Here is a 26,602-nt window from a genome sequence, read left to right as displayed (position 1 = left end):
TAGAATACATGTTGCACGTGGTCGTCATGTTCCCCCAGTCTCCTCCTGTGTGGAACCATCCCTCAGTACTCGGTCCTACGTCCTTGAGCGTTTTAAGGCATGTTGCATGTGGTTGTCATGTTCCCTCAGCCCCCTCCTGTGTGGAACCATCCCTCAGTACTCGGTCCTACGTCCTTGAGCGTTTTAAGGCATGTTGCACGTGGTCATCATGTTCCCCCAGTCCCCTCCTGTGTGGAACCATCCCTCAGTACTCAGTCCTATGTCCTTGAGAGTGTTAAGGCATGTTGCATGTGGTCGTCATGTTCCCTCAGTCCCCTCCTGTGTGGAACCATCCCTCAGTACTCGGCCCTACATCCCTAAGCGTTTTAAGGCGTGCAGACCTTACGTTTTGTTGGATGAATTCCAACGTGGGTCCATCTCCAACATGCTTCCTCGTGACTGGACTCAGGCGGTGCAGCCCTGACAGAGACGTGATGGAAATGTGGGACAGGGACTGTGCACTTCTTGGCGAATCTTAGCAGGTATCTCCACAGGCAGACTCCTCTGGCCACCGCTGATGCTAGCCTTGATCAGTTGGTTGTACCCGTGGCTCCCGGGCTTCTCAGCATGCGTTTACTGTTTGTCCTCTAGAAACTGATTAAATGCTAAGATCACATTTCTGCCCTGCACCTTACCAAAGAGCCATTCCTCTTTAGCAGTTGGCAATCTGTTGGCATAGATGCAATTGCAAGACTCCTGTTCTATTCAGTGGGTGGTACTTCATAAACTATTCTAAATTTGCCTTGTGTTGTGTGTGTGCTAAGTTGCTTTACTTGTGTCTGACTCTTTGTGACCCCATGGACCATAGCCCACCAGACTCCTCTGTCCATGGAATTCTCCAGGCAAGAATACTGGAATGGGTTGCCATTTCCTTTTTCAGGGGATTTTCCCAACCCAGGGATGGAACCTGCATCTCTTCTGTCTCCTCCATCGGCAGGCGGGTTCTTTACCACTAGAGCCACTTATGGGAGCTCATTCAATGTAGTTCTTGTCTTCAGTTGATATATCCCTATCAGTCTTTAGCTTGTCCTTATTATTTGTACAACAAGATACTCCAGACTCATTTTGAACCGGCCCTGCCTCAGACTTAGAATCAGCCAGTCTTAACAAGGCCCCCCAGGCCTCCTTTCAAGGAGGGTGGTGTTTAGAAACCAGGATCTGTGTGCCCACTGCTACTGGGGTATTGTTGTGTCAAGGCTTTCTCAGTGGATGAAGATAGAAAATATCTGTAAACACAGTCACATATAAATGGATATTTCCATAATTATCTATGTTTGTGTTAAAGATGGTGCTAGTGGTAAAGAACGCACCTGCCGATGGAGGAGATATAAGCGATGCGGGTTCAGCCCCTGGGTCGGGAGGATCCTCTGGAGAAGGAAATGGCAACTTACTCCAGTATTCCTGCCTGGAGAATTCGATGGATGGAACAGCCTGGTAGGCTACAGTCCATGGGATTGCAAAGAGTCAGACATGACGGAGTGCACGCACACACACACACACACACACACACATCAGTTCTTCCAAATCTAATATAACAATCCTAAGTTCTTTCAGCCCTAATCTCTTTCCATAATTGTAAGAATATCCTCTCATACTGAAACATCTGACTCTCTTTACCCTCATGCATTCACTTACTTGTTTCATCGGTTTATTTCTCAGTGTGACCTGCCTCCCACCCATCTGGCTGTCCCGCAGTATGCTCTACCCTCAGGCACCGGTGGGCGCATTGCCAGCTGGGCCCCCCAGGCCTCTGTGTGGCTCCCTGAGGCCCTGCCCCCTGCACCCTAAGTGCTGGCAGGCACACACGGCTATGTGCTCCTTCACGTGCCCCCTCTCCCCGTGTGACAGCCGGCTCCCCCTCCTCACGGGCAGACAAGACAAGGCCTGTTTGTGGTTTTGATCCCCTGTCCCCAGTCACCGGGTCCCTGAACAACCAGGACTGTGTCTTGCTCATCCTGGCAACCCTACAGCCAAAGAATGTTCAGTTACCAGAATATTTGTTAATGGAATGAATACATGAAATAACAAATAAGCATGTTATTTAGAAAGTGAAAAATGCTATTTCCAGTCATTTTCAAACACTCCTCCATCCCTCCCATTTTTCCACACCATCTACATGGGTAGATAAAACAGGCCACTCTGGCTGAAGCATCCCCTCCCCACTTTGAAGCATATGATGGACTGATTGTTTGCATCCCCCAGATTCATATGTTGAAACCCCAAATCCTGATATGGTGGTGTTAGGAGCTGGGGCCTTTGGGGTGGTCAGATCATGAGGATGGAGCCCCGTGCATGGGATCAGTGCCCTTGCAGAAAGAAGCTGGCTGCCTCTCTTTCGGACCTGTGAGGTCGTGCATGGTGACAGTCTGCCCCACATGCCCCAGGAGAGCCCCTCACAGGGCCCGATGTGGCCTCGGTGATACCAGACCTCCAGCCTCAGAGCTGAGAGAACATGTCTGCTGTGAGCTGACCACCAGTACATCTCTTTGCTGTTTAATCACAATTGTGACTTCTTTAGACCCCTAAGGAGACCTTCTTCCCATTTAGTGGATGAAACTCTGAGACTTAAATGGGGAAGTAACTTATCGGACCCTGAAAACTCTGCCAGCATTGAAGTTGGTGATGGAATTCAGGTGCTTCTTATTTTTTATGCACTAAAATTTTTTAATTGAGGTAAAATATATAATAATTTAATAAGGTGCATGCTAAGTCGGTTCAGTTGTGTCCATCTCTTTGTGACCCCATGGATTGTAGCCCACCAGGCTCTTCTGTCCATGGGATTCTCCAGGCAAGAATACTGGAGTAGGTTGCCATGCTGTCCTCCAGCAAATGTTCCTGACCCAACGATTGAACCCACGTTTCTTATGTCTCCTGCATTGGCAGGTGGGTTCTTTACCATTAGCGCCACCTGGGAAGGCCAGTAATGTAATAAGGTGCATAAAGCTGTATTGTACAGTGCAAATCTCAGTCAATTTTTATGTATGTGTGCCCTCTGTAACCACTGCCTGGAACGGGATACAGCATATTTCCAACACTCAGTGAGACTCCCTCATCCCCATTTCCCAGACAATGTCTTTACCTCCCCCATGATAAACATTATTCTGACCTCTATCACCATAGTTTGGTTTTGCCTGTTTCTGAACTTTCTATACATGGAATTGTACAGTGTGTGTATGAGAGTCATCCATGTTCTTCATGTAGCAGTAGTCAGTTCAGTTTTTACTGCTGTGTAGTTTATTTATCTGTGGTCCTTTTGAGTTATTTTGAGTTTTGAACCATTATAAATAAATTTATGTCTGTTGTCATATTTCTTGTTTGATGGAAGTGTTTTGGATATATCCCTAGGAGTGGAATTACTGGATCATGGGATATAGTGTATATACGCAGTTACTGCCAAACAGTTTCCAAAATGGTTACACCAGCTTGGTGCCCTGATTCTTAGTGTTTAGATTCTGTGTTCTTTTCAAGAAGTGTTGCCACTGCATCACTCTGGGGCAGAGTGCAATGGGGGTGGAGTGAGCTAGGCTAGACAGCGTGCCTGTGGTCCCCAGCACCAGGCATAGACATTTGGCCTCTGTCCTGGAGGCCAGGCAAGTCCTCCGGGATTTGGAGAACATCTTGTGATAAGGTGTGACAGTCTCTAAATTCCTGTGTCCGTTCACTGGCTCATGAGCTTCTCACACCTGAGTGTTGTGAGGGGAGCCCTGTCAGTGATGTGCAGAGATGAAACGGTGGAGATGTAAGCTCCTGGGTGGAAAGTAACTCAGCTGCAGAAGTGGTGAGACTTCGGCTGGACCAGATGCAGAACAAATGGAGAGGGTGTGAGTGTGGGGAAACTACAGGGAGGATCACCAGAACCTGGAGTTACAGGACGAAGCCAAGTCAGAGAATGCACAACTGCAGGCCCAGATGGTGCCTTTGGAAGAAGGAGCAGAATCTTGCGAGGTAGGCAGTAGATTTTAGATTTGATGAGTGTTACGTTTTTATACTCATCCAGCTGCAAATGAGAGCTTCCCTGGTAGTGCTAGTGGTAAAGAACCTGCCTGCCAGTGCAAGAGACAGGAGATGTGGATTTGATCCCTGGGTCAGGAAGTTCCCCTGGAGTAGAGCATGGCAACCCACTCCAGTCTTCTTGCCTGGAGAATCCCATGGACAGAGAAGCCTGGAAGGCTGCAGTCCATGGCCTCTGTCCATGGGATTCCAAGAGTCAGACAGGACTTAGCAACTAAACAGCAACAATCACTTTTTTTTTCTTTTGGTTTCCACTTATAAATGACATCATAATGATATTTGTCTTTCTCTGTCTGACAATTAGTATGCTAATCTTTAGATCCATCCATGTTGCTGCAAATGACATTATTTCATTCTTTTTTATGGCCAAGTAATGTTCCATTGTATATATGTACCACATCTTCTTTATCCATTCATCTGTGGATGGACATTTAGGTTGCTTCCATGTCTTGGCTGCTGTTAATAGTGCTTCTATGAACATAGAGGTGCATGTATCTTTTTGAATTATGGTTTCTTTTGGATATACACCTAGGAGGGGGATTTCTGGGTCATATGGTAGCTCTATTTTTAGTTTTTAAAAACCTCAGTACTGTTTTCCATAGTCGCTGCATCAATTTACATTTCTACCAACAGTGTAGGAGGGTTCCCTTTTCCCCACACCCTCTCCAGTGTTTATTGTTTGTAGACTTTTTGATGATGGCCATTCTGACTGGTGTGAGATGATCTAGTGCACTTTCTAAAATCATAAAATAGAAATAATTTAAAGTAAGTGGCAGCATTGAACATAGCTAATCACAGTTATTTCCTGGGATAATCACAATTACTTTTCCTTTGGCATTTATTGTGAATCTGATTTTTGGAAGCCAGTTTCCCATTTCTAGTGTTTGCTTCTGCTAGGCCAGCTAGGGTTCTCTGTGGACTTCTCATGTGGCAGCGGAAGGGTGCAATTTACAGTACAGTGACCAGTGGAGGGAGCCCAGCCTGGGTCTCTAACTTTCTTGTGGACTCTTGAAGGCCAGGATGCTGTAGTGTAACTAATAATAGCCAATCCTTTTGGACACATGCCAGGCGCCAGGCATGGTGCTAAATGCTGTGTGTGGATTATCTCATTTAATCCTCAGAAGACCTTGTCATGTGTAGACTATTATTAGGCCTGTTTCTGCAGATTAGGAAATGGAAGCTTAGAAAGGTTAAGTTATTTGAAGGTCAGGCAGCTAGAAATGGCAGAGTTGAGGTGCCAACTCAGTTTCCTACTAATCTCTATGTAATAACATCTTGACACATCTTTATCACTGCATCAGGATTGTATCAGTATGCTATTTTAAAGCATATAAGGTATTATGTGCTTGCTTTTCACTGAAGTTTTGGTTTTATACAACAAGCTGCTGCTGCTGCTAACTCGCTTCAGTCATGTCCGACTCTGTGCAACCCCATAGACGGCAGCCCACCAGGCTCTCCCGTCCCTGGGATTCTCCAGGCAAGAACACTGGAGTGGGTTGTCATTTCCTTCTCCAACGCACAAAAGTGAAAAGTGAAAGTGAAGTTGCTCAGTTGTGTCCGACTCTTAGCAACCCCACAGGCTGCAGCCTCCCAGGCTCCTCCGTCCATGGAATGATTTTCCAGGCAAGAGTACAGGAGTGGGTTGCCATTGCCTTCTCCCTTATACAGAAAGAAGTAAGTCAATAACTAAATAATAAAGGAACTAAATTAAGAAAAATGTAAACATTAATTAAAATAAAGTATTTTAAAAGCCTGGTGTTAGAGAATGGGTCGGGTCGGGTAACTGGGCGCAATCCTAGTACACCTGTCAGCCAGAATCCACCGTGTGTTGTAAGTGTGGTGTCTGAATTAGTTCCACTGTCATTCTGAAGAAGGTGGCACAGACTAAGAGCCCTGGCAGTACCTGTACTTGATCTCCAACAGGACGTAGATGACCTTTTCCAGTGTCGCTAGAATGAATTCTTGGCAAATTCTCTCAGCAAGTTTCTGGCTATTAGTCCCAAGGTCTGCAGCAAATTGATGGGAAGATCTTGCCATTGACACTCCCAGAGACTTGGGGCTGCTCCCCATGACACCTGGGCCCTCGTCTCCTCCAAGTACGTGTTGCTGCTCAAGAGGGGTGCACTGCGATTAGCCCTGACCTCTGCTGGTGTAGGATAAAAAGTGTGTTCAAAGAGCTTTCAAAATAGCAAGCTTGTTGAAACAGTGTTTCCATTTAAAACTGAGCCTTATAGAAATGGCTCACTTGGAAAATGAGCTGTAGGGCGGTAGAAATGTAAACATATATTGTGAGCTAGGGCTTCACTGGTGGCTCAGTGATAAAGAATCCACCTGCCAATTCAGGAGATGTGGGTTCAGTCCCTGGGTTGGGATGATCCCCTGGAGAAGGAAAGGGCTACCCACTCCAGTATTCTGGCCTGGAGAATCCCATGGACAGAGGAGGCTGGAGGGCTACAGTTCATGGGGTCACAAAGAGTCAGACACGACTGAGTGACTAAACAACAGCAACAATAGTAAAAGAGTATCTTTGAAGAACTTTGCTTTAAATTTTGGGGCTTCCCAGGTGGTGCTAGTGGTAAAGAATCCTCCTGCCCATGCAGGAGATGTAAGAGACCCTGCTTCAGTCTCTGGGTTGGGAAGATGCCCTGGAGTAGGCAATGGTAACCCATTCTAATCTTCTTGCTTAAAAAATTCCATGGACAGAAGAGCCTTTGGGGCTATAGTCCATGGGGCCACAAAGAGTCAAACACGACTGATTGACTTAGCACGCTCTGTGATCTAGGCCAGAGCCTCTGGAACATGCTCTCACGGCACACGTAGTAAAAGATGTGTGTGTGCTAAGTCGCTTCAGTCTTGTCCGACTTTGTGCAACCCTATGGACTGTAGCCCGCCAGGCTCCTCTGTCCGTAGGATTCTCTGGGCAAGAATACTGGAGTGGGTTGCCATTTCCTCCTCCAGCGGATCTTTCCGATGCAGGAATTGAGCCCGTGTCTCTTACATCGCCTGAATTGGCAGGCGGGTTCTTCGTGCCACCTGGGAAGCCCCGATAGTAAAGGGTAGTATTTGCGTTGCACACCGGGGTCAGCAGGTGGCGCTCGTGGCTGGAAGTGGCTGCCTGGGATCTCCGGGGCCCCAGAGCCCATCTACTACCAGGGGGCGGAGGGGATCAAGGTCCTTCCCACCGGTCAAGGACCAACGGAAGGGAAGCTCTGACTCATATATTTTTAACTCCAGTCCTTGCATTTCTAAAAAAAAATAGCTTTATGGGAAACTTTCCAGTTCTTGAGGTATTTGATTATGAGGGTAGGTTCTTAGTTAATGGGATTCCAATTTCTGCAGCTTATTTTCTTTGAAGAAAAAAATGTCTCGCAGTGATTACTGTTTATGCCTTCTCTTAGGAGATTTAATGTCTTTGAAAAAATAATAAGAGCCATACTCTGAACAGAAGTGGATCTCTGCTCATCTGTAGCATGACAGAGTTTGAGCATCACTTTAGTGACTTTAGTAACTGTGAGTAAGTCTCTCTTGATGAACAGTGTCTAAGGAAACATTCTCAAAATCAGCACTTGGGGACTGATCTTTTTCAACTGGTTATACAGAACTCATCAACATTAGCAGGTTTTCTCCTAAGTGATCATCATGGTGTTAAAAATAATTCGTGTGAGGTATGGGCTTCCCGGTTGGTGTGGTGGTAAAGAACCTACCTGCCAATGCAGGGGATGCAAGAGGCAGATTCGATCCCTGGGTTGGGAAGATCCCTTGGGGAAGGAAATGGCAACCCACGCCAGTATTCTTGCTTGGAGAATCCCATGGACAGAGGAGCCTGGCGGGTTACAGTCCATGGGGTCACCAAGGGTCGAACACGACTGACTGATATGCACAGTATGAGGCATGCTCCTGTGTGATGATCATAATGATGATCATCATATAAATACATGGACTATAACCTCTGAGACTTAGAAGAATGAAAGCTAAGGGGGCTGTATTTTCAATAAAAAGACAGAAGATACTTAAAAAACATCAACCTAGAGATGAAGAGTACTGACCTAGAAACAAGTGACCTTTCTATTATGTCGCTGAGGCGACCATTGGCGGGGGGTGGAGCCAGGGACCTTGGGTTGTCTATTTTGAGTCGCATGTTTCTTTCTTTCTCTCTCATCCTTTTGGGTTTCCAGCCGAGATGATCCAACAAAGATTAGAAGCCCTGGAGAAGGAGAGAAGCAGCCTGCACTTTCAGCTTCCTTCTCAACAGCCCGCCCTCAGCGCCCTCCTGGGCCACCTGGGGGCCCAGGCCCAGGCTTCCCTGCGCTGGGCAGCTCAGAGGTAAGCGCTCTCCCGGGGTCCTCTTCCCTTCTCCCCACTCCTGAGTGGGGAAGAACACGTAGGAGCCTAGCCTAGGAGACCCTCCCTTCTGTTGGTTGGGCCAGGGTAGGGGTGGAGTGGGGTTCCTTCCAGAGGGAGAGACCTCTGTGGGTCACATGCCCCGAGAAGCCCTTCTGATCAGTGGCAGGAGGGCCTCTTAACCCTCACGGGCCCAGCTGGGTGCTAAGCTCCCTGGGGGAGCCCACCTCCTGAGCAGGTGGGGTGGATTTCCTCTGTTCAAGAGCGGCTGTAAGATCGCAGGCGGTCCCCTCTGACTGAGGGATGAAAACGCATCCTCCTCCTGAGTCCAGCTCTAGAGCATCTTCTGCTGTTTCCTCTACCCAAGGGCCTCCCAGGACCAGGACTAGATGGAGCGCAGTTGCTATTCTAACTGGGTGGATCTCAGGCCCGGGTGCCCGTTTGAGTCACCTGAAGAGATTTTAAATGTCCAGTTTCTACCCTAGAGCAGCTAAGTCAGGCTGTCTGGGGCTGGGGCCCAGGCGTTGGCCTGTTGGAACGTCTGTAAGCGGTTGTTCTCCTCTGTTTGCTGGTGACCTCTCTCTTCGGGCTTTAAAGACTTGGGAGGAAGGAGTGGTGATGAATGTGATTAGCCGAGTCACAGCACAGGTCTGCTTCTGCTCGGGTACAAGCATAGCCACGGCAATTATTTTATTTCCAGCTTCCACTTGGCTCTGACAGTTACAAGCCTGCGCGACCCAGTTCTCACTCACGTTGGGTTGATCTTAGCGGCTCCCTACAGCCTGCCTTGCAGTGAGGCTGCTTATTTTCTCGCTTGCTTGTCCTGCAGTTTTGCAGGAAGCATAGAGCAGTGTGCGTGGTCGCTGGTAGCTGCTACCTTACACATGCTTGTGGAGTGAACTTCTACCTCTTAAGGGACAGGTGAACCTCACCTCCTGTTTTTATTTTTATTTTCGTCTGCCACTGAGGTATCAGCTTGTTTCCTGTCCCTTTCTCACACGGGACTGTCCCAACTTGACTTTCTACTTAATTCCTTCTTTCTTTTGATCCTTGGGGTTATTTCTGGTCCTCCGCCCCAGTCGTGGGCCATTTGTAGCATCTGCCAATGTGTTGTGTCTCTATTCATTTAAAAAACACTTGTGTAAGAGTTACTGAGTGCATTAAGAAGTAGCTCAGTTAAATTTCCTTTGTGATAAAATGATCGTAGCATAAAATGTACTATTTCAACCCTTTGTGAGTATACAGCTTAGTGGCATTAAGTACATTCACATTGCGTGCAACCGTCACCACCATCCATCTCCAGAACTTCTTCATCTTCTCAAACTGAAACCCCGTCCTCATTAAACACTAACACCCCATCCTCTTACACTGTTGGTAGGCATGTAAATTGGTGCAGCCACTGTGGAAAATAGCATGGAGGTGCCTTAAAAAACTGAAACTGGAGCTAAGCTAATTGCAGGCAGGATCCTGCAATCCCACTCCTGGGCATTCATCTGAAGAAAACTCTAAAGATACAAGCACCCAGTTCATAGCATCACTGTTTACAATGGCCAAGACAGGGAAGCAGCCCAAGTGTCCATCAACAGATGAGTGTGTAAAGAAGCGGTGGTGTATATATACACAATAAAATACTACTCAGCCATAAAAGGGATGAAACAGTGTCATTTGCAGTAACATACATGGCCCTAGAGCTTATGGTACTAAGTGAAGTAAGTCAGATAAAGGCAGAGAAGGACAAATATCATATAGTATCACTTATGTGTGGAATCTAATATGTGATACAAATGAACTTACTTCCAAAACAGAAATAGACTCACAGACTTAGAAGACAAATTTATGGTTACCAAAGGGGAAGGTGAGGAGAGGGATAAATTAGGAGTTTGGGATTAGCAGATACACACCACTATATATAAACAACAAGGCCCTACTGCATAGCACAGGGAAGTATATTAAATATCTTATAATGAACTATAATGGAAAAGAATATGAAAAAGAATATATATCTATACCTATACATATCTGAATCACTTTGATATACACCAGATACTAACACAGCAACTGAATCACTTTGCTGCACACCAGAAACTAACATAGCATTGTAAGTAAACTATACTTCAATGAATAAAAAACCTCTCACTCCATTGTCCCCTCCTCCCCAGCCCCTGGCAACCACCGTCCTGCTTTCTGTCTCTGTGAATTTGACTAGTTTGGGTTCCTCACATGAGTGGAATCATGTGGTATTTGTCCTTTTGTGATGGCTTATTTCACTTAGCCAAGATTCGTGTATGTTGTGGCAGGTATCAGAATTTCCTTCCTTTTGAAGGTTGAATCCTGTTCCATTGTATCATGTACCCTATTTTGCCTAACTATTCATCTTTTGATGAACAGGAAGTAATTTACTGAGTCCTCAAGACAATTCTAGGGGGTAGTAGAGTTTGTATATTGCTATCAATATGGAGACCTACATCGCCATCTGCATCTGTGTCTGTATTTAGAGTTGAGGAAACCAGGTACAGGAGGGCTCTGGGGACTTGTGCCAGACCCCGTATGTGTGCACAGAGCCTGGGCACAGACCTGGCATCTGGCCTGAGTCCCAGTTGGGAACTCTCTCCCTGTGGGCTCTAAGTCAGAACTGGCCTCTGCTCTCCAGTGATCATCTCTTTATCTGCACATGATGTGGATAGAGAATGTGGCTTGGTTATGGTCTTGGAATCTAAAATATGCTACAGATGAACTTATTTCCAGCACAGAAACAGACTCACAGACTTAGAAGAAAAACTTATGGCTATTAAAGGGGAAGGTGGGGAGAGGGATAAATTAGGAGTCTGGGATTAGCAGAAACACACCACTATATATAAAATAGGTAAACAACAATGTCCTAATACATAGCACAGGGAATTGTATTCGATATCTTGTAATGAACTATAATGGAAAAGAATATGAAAAAGCATATATATGTGTATATATAAAAATATATATCTGAATCACTTTGCTCTACACCAGAAACTAACACAGCATCTGAGTCACTTTGCTGTACGCCAGAAACTAACAAAGCATTGTAAATAAACTATACTTCAATTAAAAAAAACCTCACTAACTCCATTGTTCCCTATAAGTGTCTCATAGGGCACTGTGAACTAAAAGGCAGAGCCCTACATTCTCAGGTTATATCACCTGACCTGTCTCATATTTGATTGTTTGTGACCCATAAAGATAGCATGTTCATGTCGCTCAACTTAATACGTCCTTTACAAAAAGATGTATATTACGTGAAGTCGCTCAGTCGTGTCCGACTCTTTGCGACGCCATGGGCTGTAGCCACCACGCTCCTCCGTCCATGGGATTTTCCAGGCAAGAGTACTGGAGTGGGGTGCCTTCTCCAGAGGATCTTCCTGACCCAGGGATCGAACCCAGGTCTCCCTATTGTAAGCAGATGCTTTACCATCTGAGCCACCAGGAGAGTCCAAAAAGATACTATTAACCGTTTGTGAGGCTCATAGAAACCCTTGGCGCGCCTTGTTAACCCTGTGCCTTTGCCCGCGTGAACTACCTGGAGGCTGTGTTTTTAGTTCCTGCTCACTTTTTGAGCCCACTGGGATTCGATTTCTATCTCTAGCGCTACCGCCTGGCAAGGAGGAGGCTCACAGTACCTTGAAGAACCTTGGACTAGAGTTCAGGAAACCTGAGTTTGATCCTGTCTTTTCCACTAACAAGCTCTATGTGACCTGGTGTGGTTTCCTACCTTTTTCGCACTTCACTCCCCTCATCAGAAAAAGGGGGAGGGGTTAATTAGATCACTGTTTCCCAAACTTCAGTTATTTAAGTATTATCTTGGCTTTTCTTGTGCTAAATCCACCTGTCCTGTTGTTAGAAAATAATGCCTCAAAATCAACTCCTTTCTTATCTTTTTCTATTGCATGTTAACAAAGTTACATAGTCATTAATAGTTTAAGAAATTGTGTCTCGGTGTGCCGACGGCACATGCAGCCTGTGACGTTTGTCATCGGCAGGATTATCTGGATCTGGCAGGTTTTCTCTCAACCAGGGGCTTTGGCTGCAGTTCTCACAGAGGCCACCAGGGGGATGTGCTGTCCGGCTGGAGCTTGCGCAGCCACAGGCCAGGGGCTCTCTGAGCCCAGGGGGAAGCAGAATGCTTTCCAATTATTTCCTGAAGAAATAAAACAGTGGTATTGACATGGAAAAATTTCAATACCGATTAGTAACACAAATAAGTGCCTCTTTACCTTGTTGAGATCAAGGATTTCCTAGAAAAACTAATGAAAACGATGGGTTTCTTCCATCACAAAACCACATATGTACAAACGTATGGACGATTGCATACAGATAGTTGCATGCAGATCTTCTCAGCTTATTCCTTTGCTCTCTGGGGGGAGGAGCTTTGGGTCTCTAGTTAAGAAAATTTGGTTTAGAATAAGATCTGAGGAAATGTAACCAAGTACACCCATCTACTTCATATCTTAATTTTCCCTGTTTAATTCAACTTTTTAAAAAGGTATGTTTAATTCCCTGAGCTTTTCATCCTGAGTCACACTCTGTTTGTCCAGCTCCTTCCAGCATCCCAGAGAGTGTTAGCTGTCACCGCAGGGGTTAACTGGGCACCTCTAAAGCAGATAGGATACTCAGATGGTTTAACATGTGTCTCTTTCTGTCTTTGGTTCCGCACTGCTCTGTAATATAACTGGTTCACTGGGGTGTCTCTGCTCAGCGGGGGTACAAAGGCATCGTGGTTTGACTATTCTCAGGTCTGCTGTGCTCTGTTGAACACATCTTTCCCATTTCTCTGTGGTATCTTGGGAAGATAATAACAGATGTCCGGGGCATTTTCAGTTACTGATGCTCACCCTGTCAGTCCAGTTTGAAATGTCAGTTGTATGTCCAATTCAAATCTTTCCTTGTCCAGTGTTTGGAATCCTCTCTTTGTGGGACATCGCTGCTCCCCTGGCCAGCGCAGCCCCTCATACCCCCGTGAACACGTGCCTACATGTTCACTCCTGGGGAGCTCAGGTGTGAGGTCCCCGGAGGCCACTGCAGCGCCTCCCTGATCTTGACGTGAACGCAATCTCTCCGCTCCATGGGGGCAATCACTGCTTTTTACATGTCACCCAGCCTCTTCCTGTGAGCCCCCTTGCCCAGTAGGCACACTGGTTGGGCGGATCCCTTTTGTCATGTCCACTTGATTCCTGGGAGGTTCACATGTATTGTCACACTGAATGGTGGTCTTGCAGAGGCTGGGTTGAGGGTGCGGGGGTGGTTCCCAATGCCTTGCCACTGTTCTCCCGTTCCTTCATCCCTGCTTGACGGGCAGTCACTGAGCTGTTGTAACCCCTTTGTAGCTGTGGTAACACCCCACTGAACCAGTTATATTACAGAGCAGTGCGGAACCAGATGCCATCCCTGCTCACAAAGTTGGTGTGTGGGCGGGCCTTGCAGCAGAGATGTGACACCCAGAGTCCCAGTCCCTCAGCCACGCCCGCCGCTCCCTCTCCAGCTGTGGACACCTTCGTGCCCACTGACTGCTCTGCACCTCAGCACCCAACAGGCTTCTCTGTCATGGGGCTGTCTCTGAAGCCTGTGAGGAAGGGGCATGAGTAATGCCCCTGAAGGCAGCCCTTAACCCCAGGGTGGGAGCTGGTGGCTTAATGCCCTTGCCGCCCCACCTCCAGGCGGATGGCTCTGAGGAGCATTCCACACATTTTTTTCCAGAAGGTTCCTAGTTGGTTGGTGCTCCAGTTGCCTGGGTGGTGATCAGCTCATTATAGCTCACTGTTCATTGACTTTTTCTCCTTCTCAGTCCTTCACTCTAATTTCTTGAGAATTGCTTCTTCTAAAACCAGCCAAACTCAGCTCCTCATCTGGGACTTGGCTCTGAAGATGCAGATGCAGATGGAGGTTCACGTGGGAGATACAGATGTCAGCCTCCTTTATGGGGCACTCCCAGCTGGCGGAGAAGGTCTGGTGGAGTGGCTTTTCTTTCATCTGATTTCAGTGGGAGAGTTTGCTCCCTCCCATGTGGGGCTGGAGGTGGGACTGGGGAGCATCTCTCATGAAGGCTCTGTCTCCTACGTGGCCAGCAGGTGCGTGTGTGTGGAGGGTGGTGGTGTGGAAGGTGGTGATGCTGTGTGCAGCCTGGGGTGGGCACCTCCCCTCATGTTCCCAGCTGAGGGTAGAAGGCTTCAGGCCTGTGTCTTTCAGCGTTTGCTTCTAATTCTGGACCAAGCAGAAACTTCCACCTCAATATCCTCTCACTGCAATGATAGGAAGAGAGCAGAGAGGCATCTATTCTTGCTGTATTCATCTAGTCCAAAGAAAGTTATATTTTCCTTTCTCCTAAGACAGGGGTTTGCTCTACTGTGTGCATATAACTGATAATTTTCTCATTAATACTTTGCATTTCTCTGACTGCATCCTGTGTGTGTTTTCCCATGGGACCTCCACCAATGCGTACATGAAAACTGGTCATATTTACAACTTCAACTGTGTGTGTGTGTGTGTAAAATGTCCTTTATCAAAGACCTTTTTACCAATAAAACACATGTAAACAAAATACAACAGAGGTTTAAAAGTAAAGATATACAGAGGTTTCCAATGTGGCTTATCAAGGCCCAATATTTCCTGCTCACATCTCTTCTTTCTGATGGGAGCAGAAGAGATGAATGTTGTGTAGCTTATGCTGCTTCTAGATGGAGTCCTTTTTCCTCTGACCAGGTCTCTGTGTCTTCCCTTTGAAAAATGATTCTTTATTACCACTTAATTGTCATGTTGGGGCCATAGAATTCAGTGACCATCAGCTCTAAGTTCATAGTCTGGAATGGAGATGTACTGCTAGAGGCTAGGAAATAACTCACATAGACACATTCTACCTGAGATGTAAAATGAGGTGGCATAAAATGATCACTCTTCCCAACATGCCAGGAGACATTTCAGAACCCTAATCACAGCTCGAGCCAAATGAGGACCCAGAGGACCCACCTCCAACCCCTCGTCATCATGAGAAGATAAGGGAGGAAGGAAGAGAGGAGAAAAGCCAGTTGACGGGAATCACAGAAGACTTCCTGAAATTTGTTTTAAAATCAGTGGATTATAAATAAAAGCTTCCAAATAAAGAACTTCCATCCTCTTGGCTCCAACTTATCTGAAGTCTGTCTGAAGCCTGTTTTATTGGACTTGGTTACTATAAACCCAAGTAGATGTCCGTGTGCCCTCCTGCAGGGCTGTCACCTCTATGTTTAGAAACCAATAATGCCCACTTTCCTAAGATGTATGAATTTTACTCCACTCTCCTTACTTTTAGACCCCAATCAGGTATATAAGGCAGAACCGCAAAGCTACCTGCATCATCTCTGACAATTTTACAATGTTTGATTGTGCCATCAGAGTGGCCTCCATCATTTATGACATTGTTTGTTGGCTGAGGAAGCTATTTCCAGATTTAAAGCACACTTCAGTGACTGGCCCAAACCACTTCCATATCACCATCTTCTCAGAATGGGGGAGATGGAAATATATATGTCAGATGACATAAATTTGATAGAATAGTAACGGATACAAGCAGCAGTTGGCAAAGGTGCTCAGAAGGTCTTGCTCAAGTCTTGTTTTTGGAAGTGGTCATTGGAGCTGAGGTTTTCCTCAGTGGAAATGAGAGCATCAGTTTTGGCTCTTTGCTCAGTTAAAACTATGATTCCATGGGGCTTCCGAGATGGCTCAGTGGTAAAGAATCCGCCTGCCAATGCAGGAGACACGGGTTCGATCCCTGATCTGGGAAGATCCCACATGCCACGGGGCAACCAAGCACGTGCGCTACAACCATTGAGCCCTTGCCCTGCAGCCCGGGAGCTGCAACTGCTGAGTCCATGAGCCACAACTGCTGAAGCCCGTGCACCTAGAGCTGGTGCTCTGCAACAAGAGAAGCCACCACAGTGAGAAGCCCGCATACTGCAACTAGAGAAAAGCCCTCACGGCAACAAAGACCCAGATCAGCCGTAAATAAATAGTTACTTTAAAAAAGCCTCTGCGATTCGAGCAGTGGCAGCCAAATAGCAGTTCTTCTGGCATCGTGGTGACTGTCATTTCTGCCTGGAAACAGACCGTCCATGTTACAGGTACGACTACATAAACCGCACAATTGCCATGAGCCATTCTGGCGCGGGGTGTCCTAGCAGGGGGAACGTCTGGACTCCCCTCGGCCCTGTCACTCTGGACATTCCCGAAGGTGGTCCTTTGATCAAAGGTGGTGCATTGGAAGGCTTCATCCTTTTCTCAATATTACTGAACTCTGCACTCACAAAAGTCAGGTGGAAGATGTTTTCCCTGGGATGAAGAATGCTCTCCTGTGTAATTTGGAGCTATGCTGTTTTTAGTGGTGTAGGAGCTTATTTTACCAATGGCTTTTTTATCCTTCTTTAAACGATTAATGGAAAAGACAAAAATAGAAAGGCCAGAGATTATACAGCACTGGGCAGTTGAGGGCCTGAAACTCAGGGCTGATGGTGGGTTCCTAGATACCCCGATTCCCTGTGGGCAGTGAGTGCTGTGCTAACATTGCAACCCACATGTTTTTAATTCTTGCCCCCGAGGGGTTTGCTCATTTTCCATACTGATTAGTTTGTAGCAGCACAGCTAATTTGCAGTGACATTCGGGATTACACATTAAGGTTTATTAGAATAAAGGGAACACACTGTGGAATGTTGTAGCAGGGGAGCCTGGCTCTGAGCGCTGGAGAGCTGAGATGCAAACCCGTCCCCGGCTTCATTACCGAACTTCCATGTGTCCCGGGGCACAGCCGTCTGTGCCCAGCTTTCTTCACCCAGAGTCAAAGTCTGAGAGACATAAAGAGGAGTTTGGGTGAATCACTAGGGTTTTTTCTTAAGGATTAAGTAATGAATGTGATTAATGATAAATGGGAGAATTCCCACTTACCCACCTGTCGCTCCCCCCGCAGCTTATTTTCAATTCTGTGTTGATTTCCTTCAATAACTCCTGTCCCAACCCAGATGGTATCTATTTAGGAAATTCAGGAAAACTCTTAATATTTGCATAAGCAGAGCAAATTGAGAAATAAATTAGTGTGAAGCAATGATCTCATGCAACAGAAAGCTGAATATAAATGGCTTCTTGATTTTTCTAGGCCAGGGATTCATTAAGTCACTCAGTAAATATTTGTGAAGTCCTACCCAGTGCTGGACCCTGGGGATAACAGCACAGGATGGGCTGAGGTTCACCCTTCTGAGCGAGAGGCTGGGTGGACAGGCCAAGACCCTGGAGTCCAGGGGAGGAAGTGGGTTCCATTCCCACAATTGATGATGTGGTTTCCTTCCAGGGACCCCCTCTTCTGATACCTGGAAAGGTGGTCAGAAAAGCCTCTTCTTTACTCTTCATTAAAAAGGACAGTGTGTCCACTGGATGTGAGCACAGCATTCACTCTCCTGATGCAAACATTGATGTGGGCAGGGAACGGGTGCAGCCAGCTCCCTGAGGACAGAGAACAGAGGTCCCAGGGAGAGGGCAGAGTCTGCACACAGTAGATACTCAATGGTCATTTGCTGAATAGATTTGTTCCCTGTAATCCGCTGTTCAGGGAAGGTATCAACATCAGGATCACCACCATCATTCTCATTTTGTAAATGAGGGAGGTGAGCTTCAGAGAGATTTGGTAGGGTTAGGGTGAGTAACTCCAAGGACACACGGCTAGAAAAGGGCGGCATTGGGTCTTCTCGCCCCTGTGCAGTAAAGCCAGTCTACTGACACCTAGTGGTGGTGGAGGAAAGTGCAGCGTTTATTGCAGGCACCAAGCAAGGACTCCAGGCAGCTAGAGCGTGAAAGGTCCCTGAACTCGCTGAAGACTTTGAAAGGTTTTTAAAGACAGGGTGAGGAAGGGGGAGTTATGGGTTGTGTGATCAGCTCATGGACATTCTTCTTATTGGTTGGTGGTGAGGTAGTCAGGAGTCATCATCTACCTTCTGGTTCCAACTGGTCTGGGGTCTACATGCTTGTGGGCATCATACAGTTAACATCTTCCACCTGATGGAGGTTTCAGTACCTGCAGAATATCTCAAAGGACATGGCTCAGAGAATTATCTATAGCTCTGCAAGAGGAACTAAAGTTTCTTGACTTAGTTTAGTGACTAAGCTATTATTGTTTTGCTTGATTGTTTTCCTTTCTTTCTGCATTTTCTTTTTTTCCAATTGAATTTATTCTTTGACTGAAGTTTTTTCTGCAGTCCTGTTCTGGAAAGGCCCCCATTGGGTCCTGTTCAGTTACACCAGAGCAAGTTGCTGATGCTCTGTTTCCTTGTTGGCAAAACTGATAACACTTGGTGTATGGTAAATTCTCAATTCATACTAAGTTATTCTGTTATTACCAGTTAAATTTTTTCATTACTACTACTACCATTGTAATTTGCCTTTACACAGATGAAACAGAGAGTAACAAGTCTTAAAATAAGCTTCTAAATTGCGTGGTATGCTGCAATAAGTAAGCAGCTTTCAAGATTATTCAGAGTCTGAATCTGTGTCAGGCCCAGAAATCCAAGCAAGGCTCCCTTTTCTGAGGCTGCTGGTTTTTAACTTGGAAAAGCCTAGGTGACGTATTTTCTACCACTGTCTCTAAGAATATCAGGGTTGCCTCACTGCAGGGCTTGGCTGGCCTTCTTGTTTTGTAAGGGCCATGCTAAGATGTAGGAAGTGGGAGCACGGCTCCTACCTTTCCACTTCTGCAGTCTGTCTGAGCCTTGGGAGGAATGTTGGTCCATGGCTTTGGTTTATCCATCACCTCTGCTCTGTGCAGAAACCACGTCTTGTTTATTGCTGTGTCTGTGGCACCTAGCACAGTTCATGGCACATAGTAAATGGGCTTAAGAATGGTTCTTTTTCTGAATGAATGAACGAGTACATCAAATTGGTAGGAGTGAAAAGAAATGGACAAAATAGCCACACATATTTGGATTAGTTACTCACTTTCTTTCCTAAGAAATATGGAGGTTGTGTGATCCTGCGTGAATGTACAAATCAGAACACACACCTCCCCCACTTCAGTGTGAGGGACCCTGAGGTCAACATGGCAGCCACGCCCAGGGTGTGTGGAAGGAAGTCCCAGTGAAGAGCGGACAGGGTGGTTCATGCCTCACACCCATCAGCAGAACCTGCTTCTCTGCTGGGAAGACACCCTTGATTGCTAATGTATGGATAGGATTTATTTCTGATGCATACATGTCTCTTTTGTCCAAGACCTGGAACAGGTTGGATATGTTAGAATGTTTAATGATACAACTGTTTGTGTATATGGTAGAAGATGTTTTTATTATCTTATTGTTTTTCTTTCATTTTATTGCTTGTATTTTATAGTTGTAAAAACTAATACATGCTCATTATAGAAAATTTAGAAAATAAAAGGTTGGCCAAAAGAAGTAATTCCATCACACAGAGGTAAAAGCTGATACATTTTGGCAGATATTTTCCTATCTTTTACTTAATATATATGTTATTTTTAGAATAGTTGTTCCATGCTATATGGATTGCCAAATACCTGCTTTAGAAAACAGCTATAAATAGTGAACATTTTCCATGCAATTTAATCTTCTTTGGTGACTTAATTTTAGTGGCTGCAGAGCCCTCCTCAGGGTGGAGGTACCATGGTTTACTGCTCCAGTCCTAACTCGGGGCCACAGTTGCAGTGTTTTCAGTTTGGGCTACTAAGGAGTGTGGTATTTTTTTTTTTTATCCATTCTTTATGCGTACCTATGATTATTGTTGTTGTTTAGTTGCTAAGTTGTCTCTGACTTTTGCAACCCCATGGACTCTAGCCCACCAGCCTCCTCTGTCCATGGGATTTTCCAGGCAAGAATACTAGAGTGGGTTGCCTTCTCCAGGCGATCTTCCTGACCCAGGGATTGAACCTGAGTCTCCTGCATGGAGCGACTTCACTTTCACTTTTCATTTTCATGCATTGGAGAAGGAAATGGCAACCCACTCCAGTATTCTTGCCTGGAGAATCCCAGGGACAGAGGAGCCTAGTGGCCTGCCGTCTATGGGGTCATACAGAGTTGGACACGACTGAAGTGACTTAGCAGCAGCAGCAGCAGCAGCAGCAGCTCCTGCATGGCAGGCCGATAATTATTTACATATTCTTCAGTTCAGTCACTCAGTTGTGTCCGATTCTTTGTGACCCCATGGACTGCAGCACACCAGGCTTTCATGTCCATCACCAACTCCCAAAGCTTGTTCAAACTCATGTCCATCAAGTCGGTGATACCATCCAACCATCTCATCCTTTATTGTCCCCTTCTCCTCCTGCCTTTAATCCTTCCCAGCATCAGGGTCTTTTCCAATGAGTCAGTTTTTCTCATCAGTGGCCAAAGTATTGGAGTTTCAGCTTCAGCATCAGTTCTTCCAATGAATATTCAGGACTGGTTTCCTTTAGGATTGACTGGTTGGATCTCTTGCAGTCCAGGGGACTCTCAAGAGTCTTCTCCAACACCACAGTTCAAAAGCATCAATTCTTCAGCTCTCAGCTTTCTTTAGAGTCCAGCTCTCACATCCATACACAACCACTGGAAAAACCATAGCTTTGACTAGACAGACCTTTGTTGGTAAAGTGATATTCTGCTTTTAGTATGCTGTCTAGGTTGGTCATAGGTTTTCTTCCAAGGAGCAAGGGTCTTTTAATTTCATGGCTGCAGTCACCATCTGCAGTGATTTTGGAGCCCAAGAAAATAAAGTCTGTCACTGTTTCCATTGTTTCCCCATCTATTTTCCATGGAGTGATAGGACCGGATGCCATGATCTTCATTTTATGAACGTTGAGTTTTAAGCCAACTTTTCCACTCTCCTCTTTCACTTTCATCAAGAGGCTCTTTAGTTCTCCTTCACTTTCTGCCATAAGGATGGTCAGAACCCCATGAATAGTCTGAAAAGGCAATTTACATATAATTAATTTTTAAAGCCCAGACAAGAGGATCCAAAGGCATGTTTTGGATCTAATTTTTATTCCCTGTGCTCACCAAGGAATTGTGGTTTCTAAAAGCTTTTGTCAGTTGTTACATGAAAAATGATATTTTATGTTGTTTGAATTTGCTTTTGAAAACATTTTTGATGATAAACCTTCATAATTTCTTTTTTTGAGTTTCTGATAGATGTACTCATCTTTTTCTTCTTCTGTTGCTAGCACTCTTGACATTAGCAATATTTCCTTTTCCCCAACTTGTTGTTTGCCTTTTAACTGTAGTCAGTGGAGCTTTCATAGACACTGTTTCCTTGAATTGTTGACATAGTTTTGCTTAGGGTAGACTTTTTTCCCAACCGACTGTATTCAGTTAGAAATTGACTTGTCATCCTTTGATGAGAAACATCTGCAAGGTTTCTGCAAGGCCAACTCACCCGTGTAAGGTGGCAGCCTGAGCCACATCTTCACCAGCATTCCTTCAACCAAATATGCCAACTCCTGTGAGCATAGGAGAAAGAGCCATACAGATTTTAAGTGGTTTTTTGATAGTCTTCTAGCACACATTTTCTGAGAAGCTCTGACCCAAACATCTTCAAATCAGCCATCCTTCTCTGTAGTGTCCACAGCCAGGATCTGCCCTGGAATTTGGCTCTGGATGGGTCCAGGCAGGGCTGTCCAATGATGTATAATGCAAACCACATACATGATTTTAAATAATATAGTAGCCACAATAAGATTTTTAATTTAGTTTTGGCTGTGCTGGGTCTTTGTTGCTGGACTTTCTCTAGCTGTAGTGAGCAGAGGCTACTCTCTGGTTGCTGTGCGGAGCCTCTCATTGTGTGACTTCTCTTGTTGCAAAGCATGGGCTCTAGGTATGTGGGCTTCAGTACTTGTGGCTCACAGGCTCTAGAGCTCAGGCTTAGTTGCCCCTTGGCATGTGGGATCTTCCTGGAGCAGGGATCGAACCCATGTCCCCTGAATTGGCAGGCAGATTCTTAGCCACTTTACCACCAGGGAAGTCCCTACTCTCCATATTTTATAAATGTAAGAAAAAAAAAAACAAGTGAAATTAATTTAAGAAATACATTTAATTAACCCAGTGTATCAATAATGTTGTCATCCCAACATGTAATGAATGTGAAAATATCATTAATGAGACATTTGGCATCCTTTGTTTTCATACTAAGACATTAAAATCTGATGTGTATTTTATGCTTTCAGTACAGATAGCTACATGCATAGTTGTTGAGTGGGACAGCACCCAGTCCAATAAAGCAAGGTGACTCTGCTGCTGCTGCTGCTAAGTCGCTTCAGTCGTGTCCGACTCTGTGTGACCCCATAGACGGCAGCCCACCAGGCTCCCCCATCCCTGGGGTTCTCTAGGCAAGAACACTGGAGTGGGCTGCTATTTCCTTCTCCAATGCATGAAAGTGAAAAGTGAAAAGGAAGTCATTCAGTCATGTCTGACTCTTAGTGACCCCATGGACTGCAGCCCACCAGGCTCCTCCGTCCATGGGATTTTCCAGGCAAGAGTACTCTAGGCAACCGCTAAAGCCCCAACAGATTATCATTCAAACCAACACATACACTAGGGACCTCTTCCCCATGACCCTTCTAAGGATGAGGGCAGCTGGGAGCCACTTTGTGAGTCTTCTTTGCATTAACATTCATGTAGATCTGAAGATTTCAGGTCATTCATATCTGTGCCTATATATATATATATATGTGTGTGTGTGTGTGTTTTAAGAGCTGGCGGTGACGACCCCCAAGCCCGGCTGAGAATGGATCCAAAGACATTGGAAGCCGCTGCTCAGGACAGTTTGCGAGTGTCCATCACCAGGCGAGACTGGCTTCTCCGAGAAAAGCAGCAGCTACAGGTGAGCAGGTGAAGACTCTTTATGAAGCAAGACAGCAGTTTTCTAACACATGTGAGCCAAATGCAGCAAAGTGAGTCTTTGCTTAAATACAGCCCTTAGAGAGCTGGCAGTGCACCCAGGAGGCATGAGGCAGAGCGAGGGGTGGAGACGACTGGAGGGCTTGTTGGAGTCTCTTTACAAACAAGGGGTTGGAAGTTCAGCAGTGTTTGTGCCTGTGTTTGCTGGTACTTTACCTTTTGAATATGCTTTCCTTGTGTGCCAGGCCAATTTGTCACCTCTTATCATTTTGTCCTTGAGAAGTTTCTTTCGGAAAGCAGGAAAAAAAAAAATCTGAGCTGAGGCAATCCTTTATGGAAACTGCTATCAGATTGGACTGTGGGTAGCAACTGTCAGGAGGCAGAGCTGTGAGTGGGGACTGGGCAAGGCGGGCGGAACTGGGAAAGACTGGGAATGACTGGGCTTCGTGGGAGCTCTGGGTTGTCCCGAAGCAGTGGATACAAATTGGCTGAGAATCATGGGGGGCTGGAAATCTTGGTGCAACTCTGAGTTATAGCCAGAAGGTGACCAGGGGCTCTGGAAGTTGACAGGGCCCCCCAGAAGCAAGGAGCCTTGAAGTTCTGTCCACACCTTCCCAAGACTAGAGAACTTGAAGCCTGACTGGGGAGCAGTGAGGAAACACGGACTTCTGGAAAATGCAGAGCTCTTTAACACATGCATCCTCAGGGTGGCTTAGCCTCTAAACAGCCGAGTGACCTTAGACAGATGAATGGGGCGTGGAGAGGTCACTGGAAACCCCCACCTCCCATGCAGAGTCTTCTTGTTATGAGTTCACCCTTCCAATTCCATATGATAGCAAGGCAGCAAAGGGAGGCAAATATCATTGCAATTTGAAAAAAGTGAAGTGAAATCGCTCAGTCGTGTCCAACTCTTTGTGATCCTATGGACTATAGCCCTGTAGCCCACCAGGCTCCTCTGTCCATGGGATTTTCCAGGCAAGAATAGTGGAGTGGGTTTCCATTTTCTTCTTCAGGGGATCTTCCTGACCCAGGGATCGAACTCAGGTCTTCCACATTGCAGGCAGACTCTTTACCCTCTGAGCCAAGAGGTTTGAAAAAATGTTGTTTTTTAGTTGCTAAGTCGTGTCTGACTCTACAACTCCATGGACTACATGTAGCCCACCAGATGCCTCTGTCCATGGAATTTTCCAGGCAAGAATACTGGTTGCCATTTCCTTCTCCAGTTTGAAAATATTTTTTCAGTAAACTGGTGCTTTCACGCTCTTGAGCTCACCACGTTGAGCACACTTGTTGAGCAAGTTCAGGTAGCTGAAAATGTGAAGTCTGATTTTTGATTCTGGATAATATTCACCAGCTGGAGGTGAATATTCCTGATAATGTCAGAGTGCACAGAACATACTTTTAGCCCAGGCTACTTGAACTCCGGGAGTTGGTGATGGACAGGGAGGCCTGGCATGCTGTGATTCATGGGGTCGCAAAGAGTTGGACATGACTGAGCGACTGAACTGAACTACTGTTTGAGGGCTTCCCAGGTTGTACTAGTGGTAAAGAACCTGTCTGCCAATGCAGGAGACATAAGAGATGTGGGTTCGATCTCTGGGTTGGGAAGATCCCCTGGAGGAGAGCATGGCAACCCAGACCAGTATTCTTGCCTATAGAATCCGATCAGAGGAGCCTAGCAGATTACGGTCCAGAGGGTTGCGAAGTTGGATATGACTGAAGTGACTTAGCACACATGCACATATTGAGTGTTTGAAGGAAGCATTCTTGGCACAGTGCTGGGGGAGAAGAGGAGAGAATCAGTGATTGGGGGGGCGCTGGCAGGCCTTTGTGAGGTCTTGGGCTTTTCTCTGACTGGAATGGGAGCCATGGAGTGGGGTTGGTTAACCAGTGAAGTGATGTAATTGACCACATTTCAAAAAGTCATTTTGACTTCTGTGTGAGGATAGGATAGAGGGCCACTGTGGAAAACAGTATGATGGTTCTTTAAAAAATTAAAAGTCGAGTTACCATGTGATTCATCAATTTCACGTCTGGGTATAAGACTGCAAAGAACTGAAAGCAGAGACTCACAGATGTGTTCACAGCAGCATTGTTCACAATAGTCAAAAGGTGGAAGCAACAACCCAAGTGTCTATCAACAGATGAATGGACACACAGAGTGCGAGTTGCTCAGTCCTGTCTGACTCTTTGCAACCCCATGGACTGTGGCCTGCCAGGCTCCTCTGTCAATGGAATTCTCCAGACCAGAATACTCGAGTGCGTAGCCTATCCCTTCTCCAGGGGATCTTCTCGACCCAGGAATCGAACCAGGGTCTCCTGCGTTGCAGGCAGATTCTTTACCAGCTTAGCTACCAGGGATGCCTGGATAAACAAAATGTGGTATATAAATACAATGAAGCCTTTAAATTCAGCCTTTAAAAGGAAGAGAATTCTGACACAAAAAACAGCATGGATGGACCCTGAGGACATTATTCTAAGTGAAATGAGCCGGCCATGAAAGGACAAATCCTGTATGATTCCACGTGTGGACACCCAGAGGAGTCAGAGTCACAGAGACAGAAAGTAGAAAGATGGCTTCCAAGGCTGAATGCAGGGGGGGAGGGGGGGTCAGAGTTCAGCTTGGCAGGATGAAAAGAATCCTGGAGATGGATGGTTAAGATGGTAAGTTTTCTATTACTTATATTTTACTACAGTTGAAAAAACCCAAACAAACACAAAAAGAAAGAATAGGGATGGGAATTCAAAGGTAGGAAGTAGGGAGGTGTGATGGGAGACCCTGTCAATGATTCTATAATCTTGGACCAGCAGGACACACGCTGTTGTCTTCTTAGCGTGTCTTAGCCGTGGATCTTCAGTGCCTCCTCCTGTGTCTCTTCCCTCCCCTACTGGAGAAGGGGTCAGCAGGTAGATCAGGTAGGGTGGTCGGCATCTTGGGGTTGCGAGGATGTGGGTGAGATGGGGAGACAGCCAGTATTAGAGCTGTGCTCTTATCAGCTGGCAGCCAATGCATAAAACATGGGCGTATGTTAATTACAAGAGTCTCATTGGAGATTCAGGATGCTATGGGCACTGAGATGATTATCTGCCATAACACTGTGTGCACAGCAGGCATTCAATTACCTGCTGCTTATTTTGTTCATTGACCTCAAGATTGGATGATACTCAATTCTTGGGATTTGGTTTGCCGTATTAGTGGAAATTAAATTTATTTAATATTTTTATGAACCTTAGACTGCATAACCCTATCTGTGGCATCTCTTTCAATCCTTAGACTTAAGAAACTATGACTTCTAATCTTTCTACGCATGCTACATTTGCATGTTTGGGGTCAGATCAGCCATGGCTTGTTTGCTTT

General features: G+C 45.9%; 1 protein-coding gene and 1 long non-coding RNA gene across 12 annotated transcripts in view; one reads left to right on the top strand and one right to left on the bottom strand.

The window, feature by feature from the left end:
• The window catches only part of DISC1 (DISC1 scaffold protein), a 423,187-nt gene that overhangs the window by 130,822 nt on the left and 265,763 nt on the right, over window positions 1-26,602 (top strand). For 9 of the 11 annotated variants that reach the window (XR_015156615.1, XR_015156616.1, XM_086381280.1 and 6 more), the window contains exons 4-5: window positions 8,226-8,373; window positions 23,098-23,227. Coding sequence is in view for 9 of the 11 variants with exons in the window: in XM_086381280.1 (XP_086237406.1) it covers window positions 8,226-8,373; window positions 23,098-23,227 (278 nt within the window). In the remaining 2 variants the exon portion in view is untranslated. Of the gene's footprint in view, window positions 1-8,225; window positions 8,374-15,324; window positions 16,361-23,097; window positions 23,228-26,602 lie in introns of those variants that run through there. The other 2 variants (XM_086381289.1, XM_086381288.1) reach the window with 2 other exon arrangements.
• Window positions 17,111-17,886, bottom strand: LOC147343197 (uncharacterized). The gene is made up of 3 exons (XR_015156617.1): window positions 17,749-17,886; window positions 17,334-17,410; window positions 17,111-17,229 (listed from the first exon to the last, which is right to left on the bottom strand). It is a non-coding gene; the product is annotated as an uncharacterized LOC147343197 (long non-coding RNA).

This window comes from Bos grunniens, chromosome 28 (assembly GCF_055505025.1).
Source record: "Bos grunniens cultivar Pamir isolate PY7600 chromosome 28, Bosgru_T2T1.0, whole genome shotgun sequence".
Classification (NCBI taxonomy): domain Eukaryota; kingdom Metazoa; phylum Chordata; class Mammalia; order Artiodactyla; family Bovidae; genus Bos; species Bos grunniens.
This window is presented reverse-complemented; position numbering and strand designations above follow the sequence as displayed.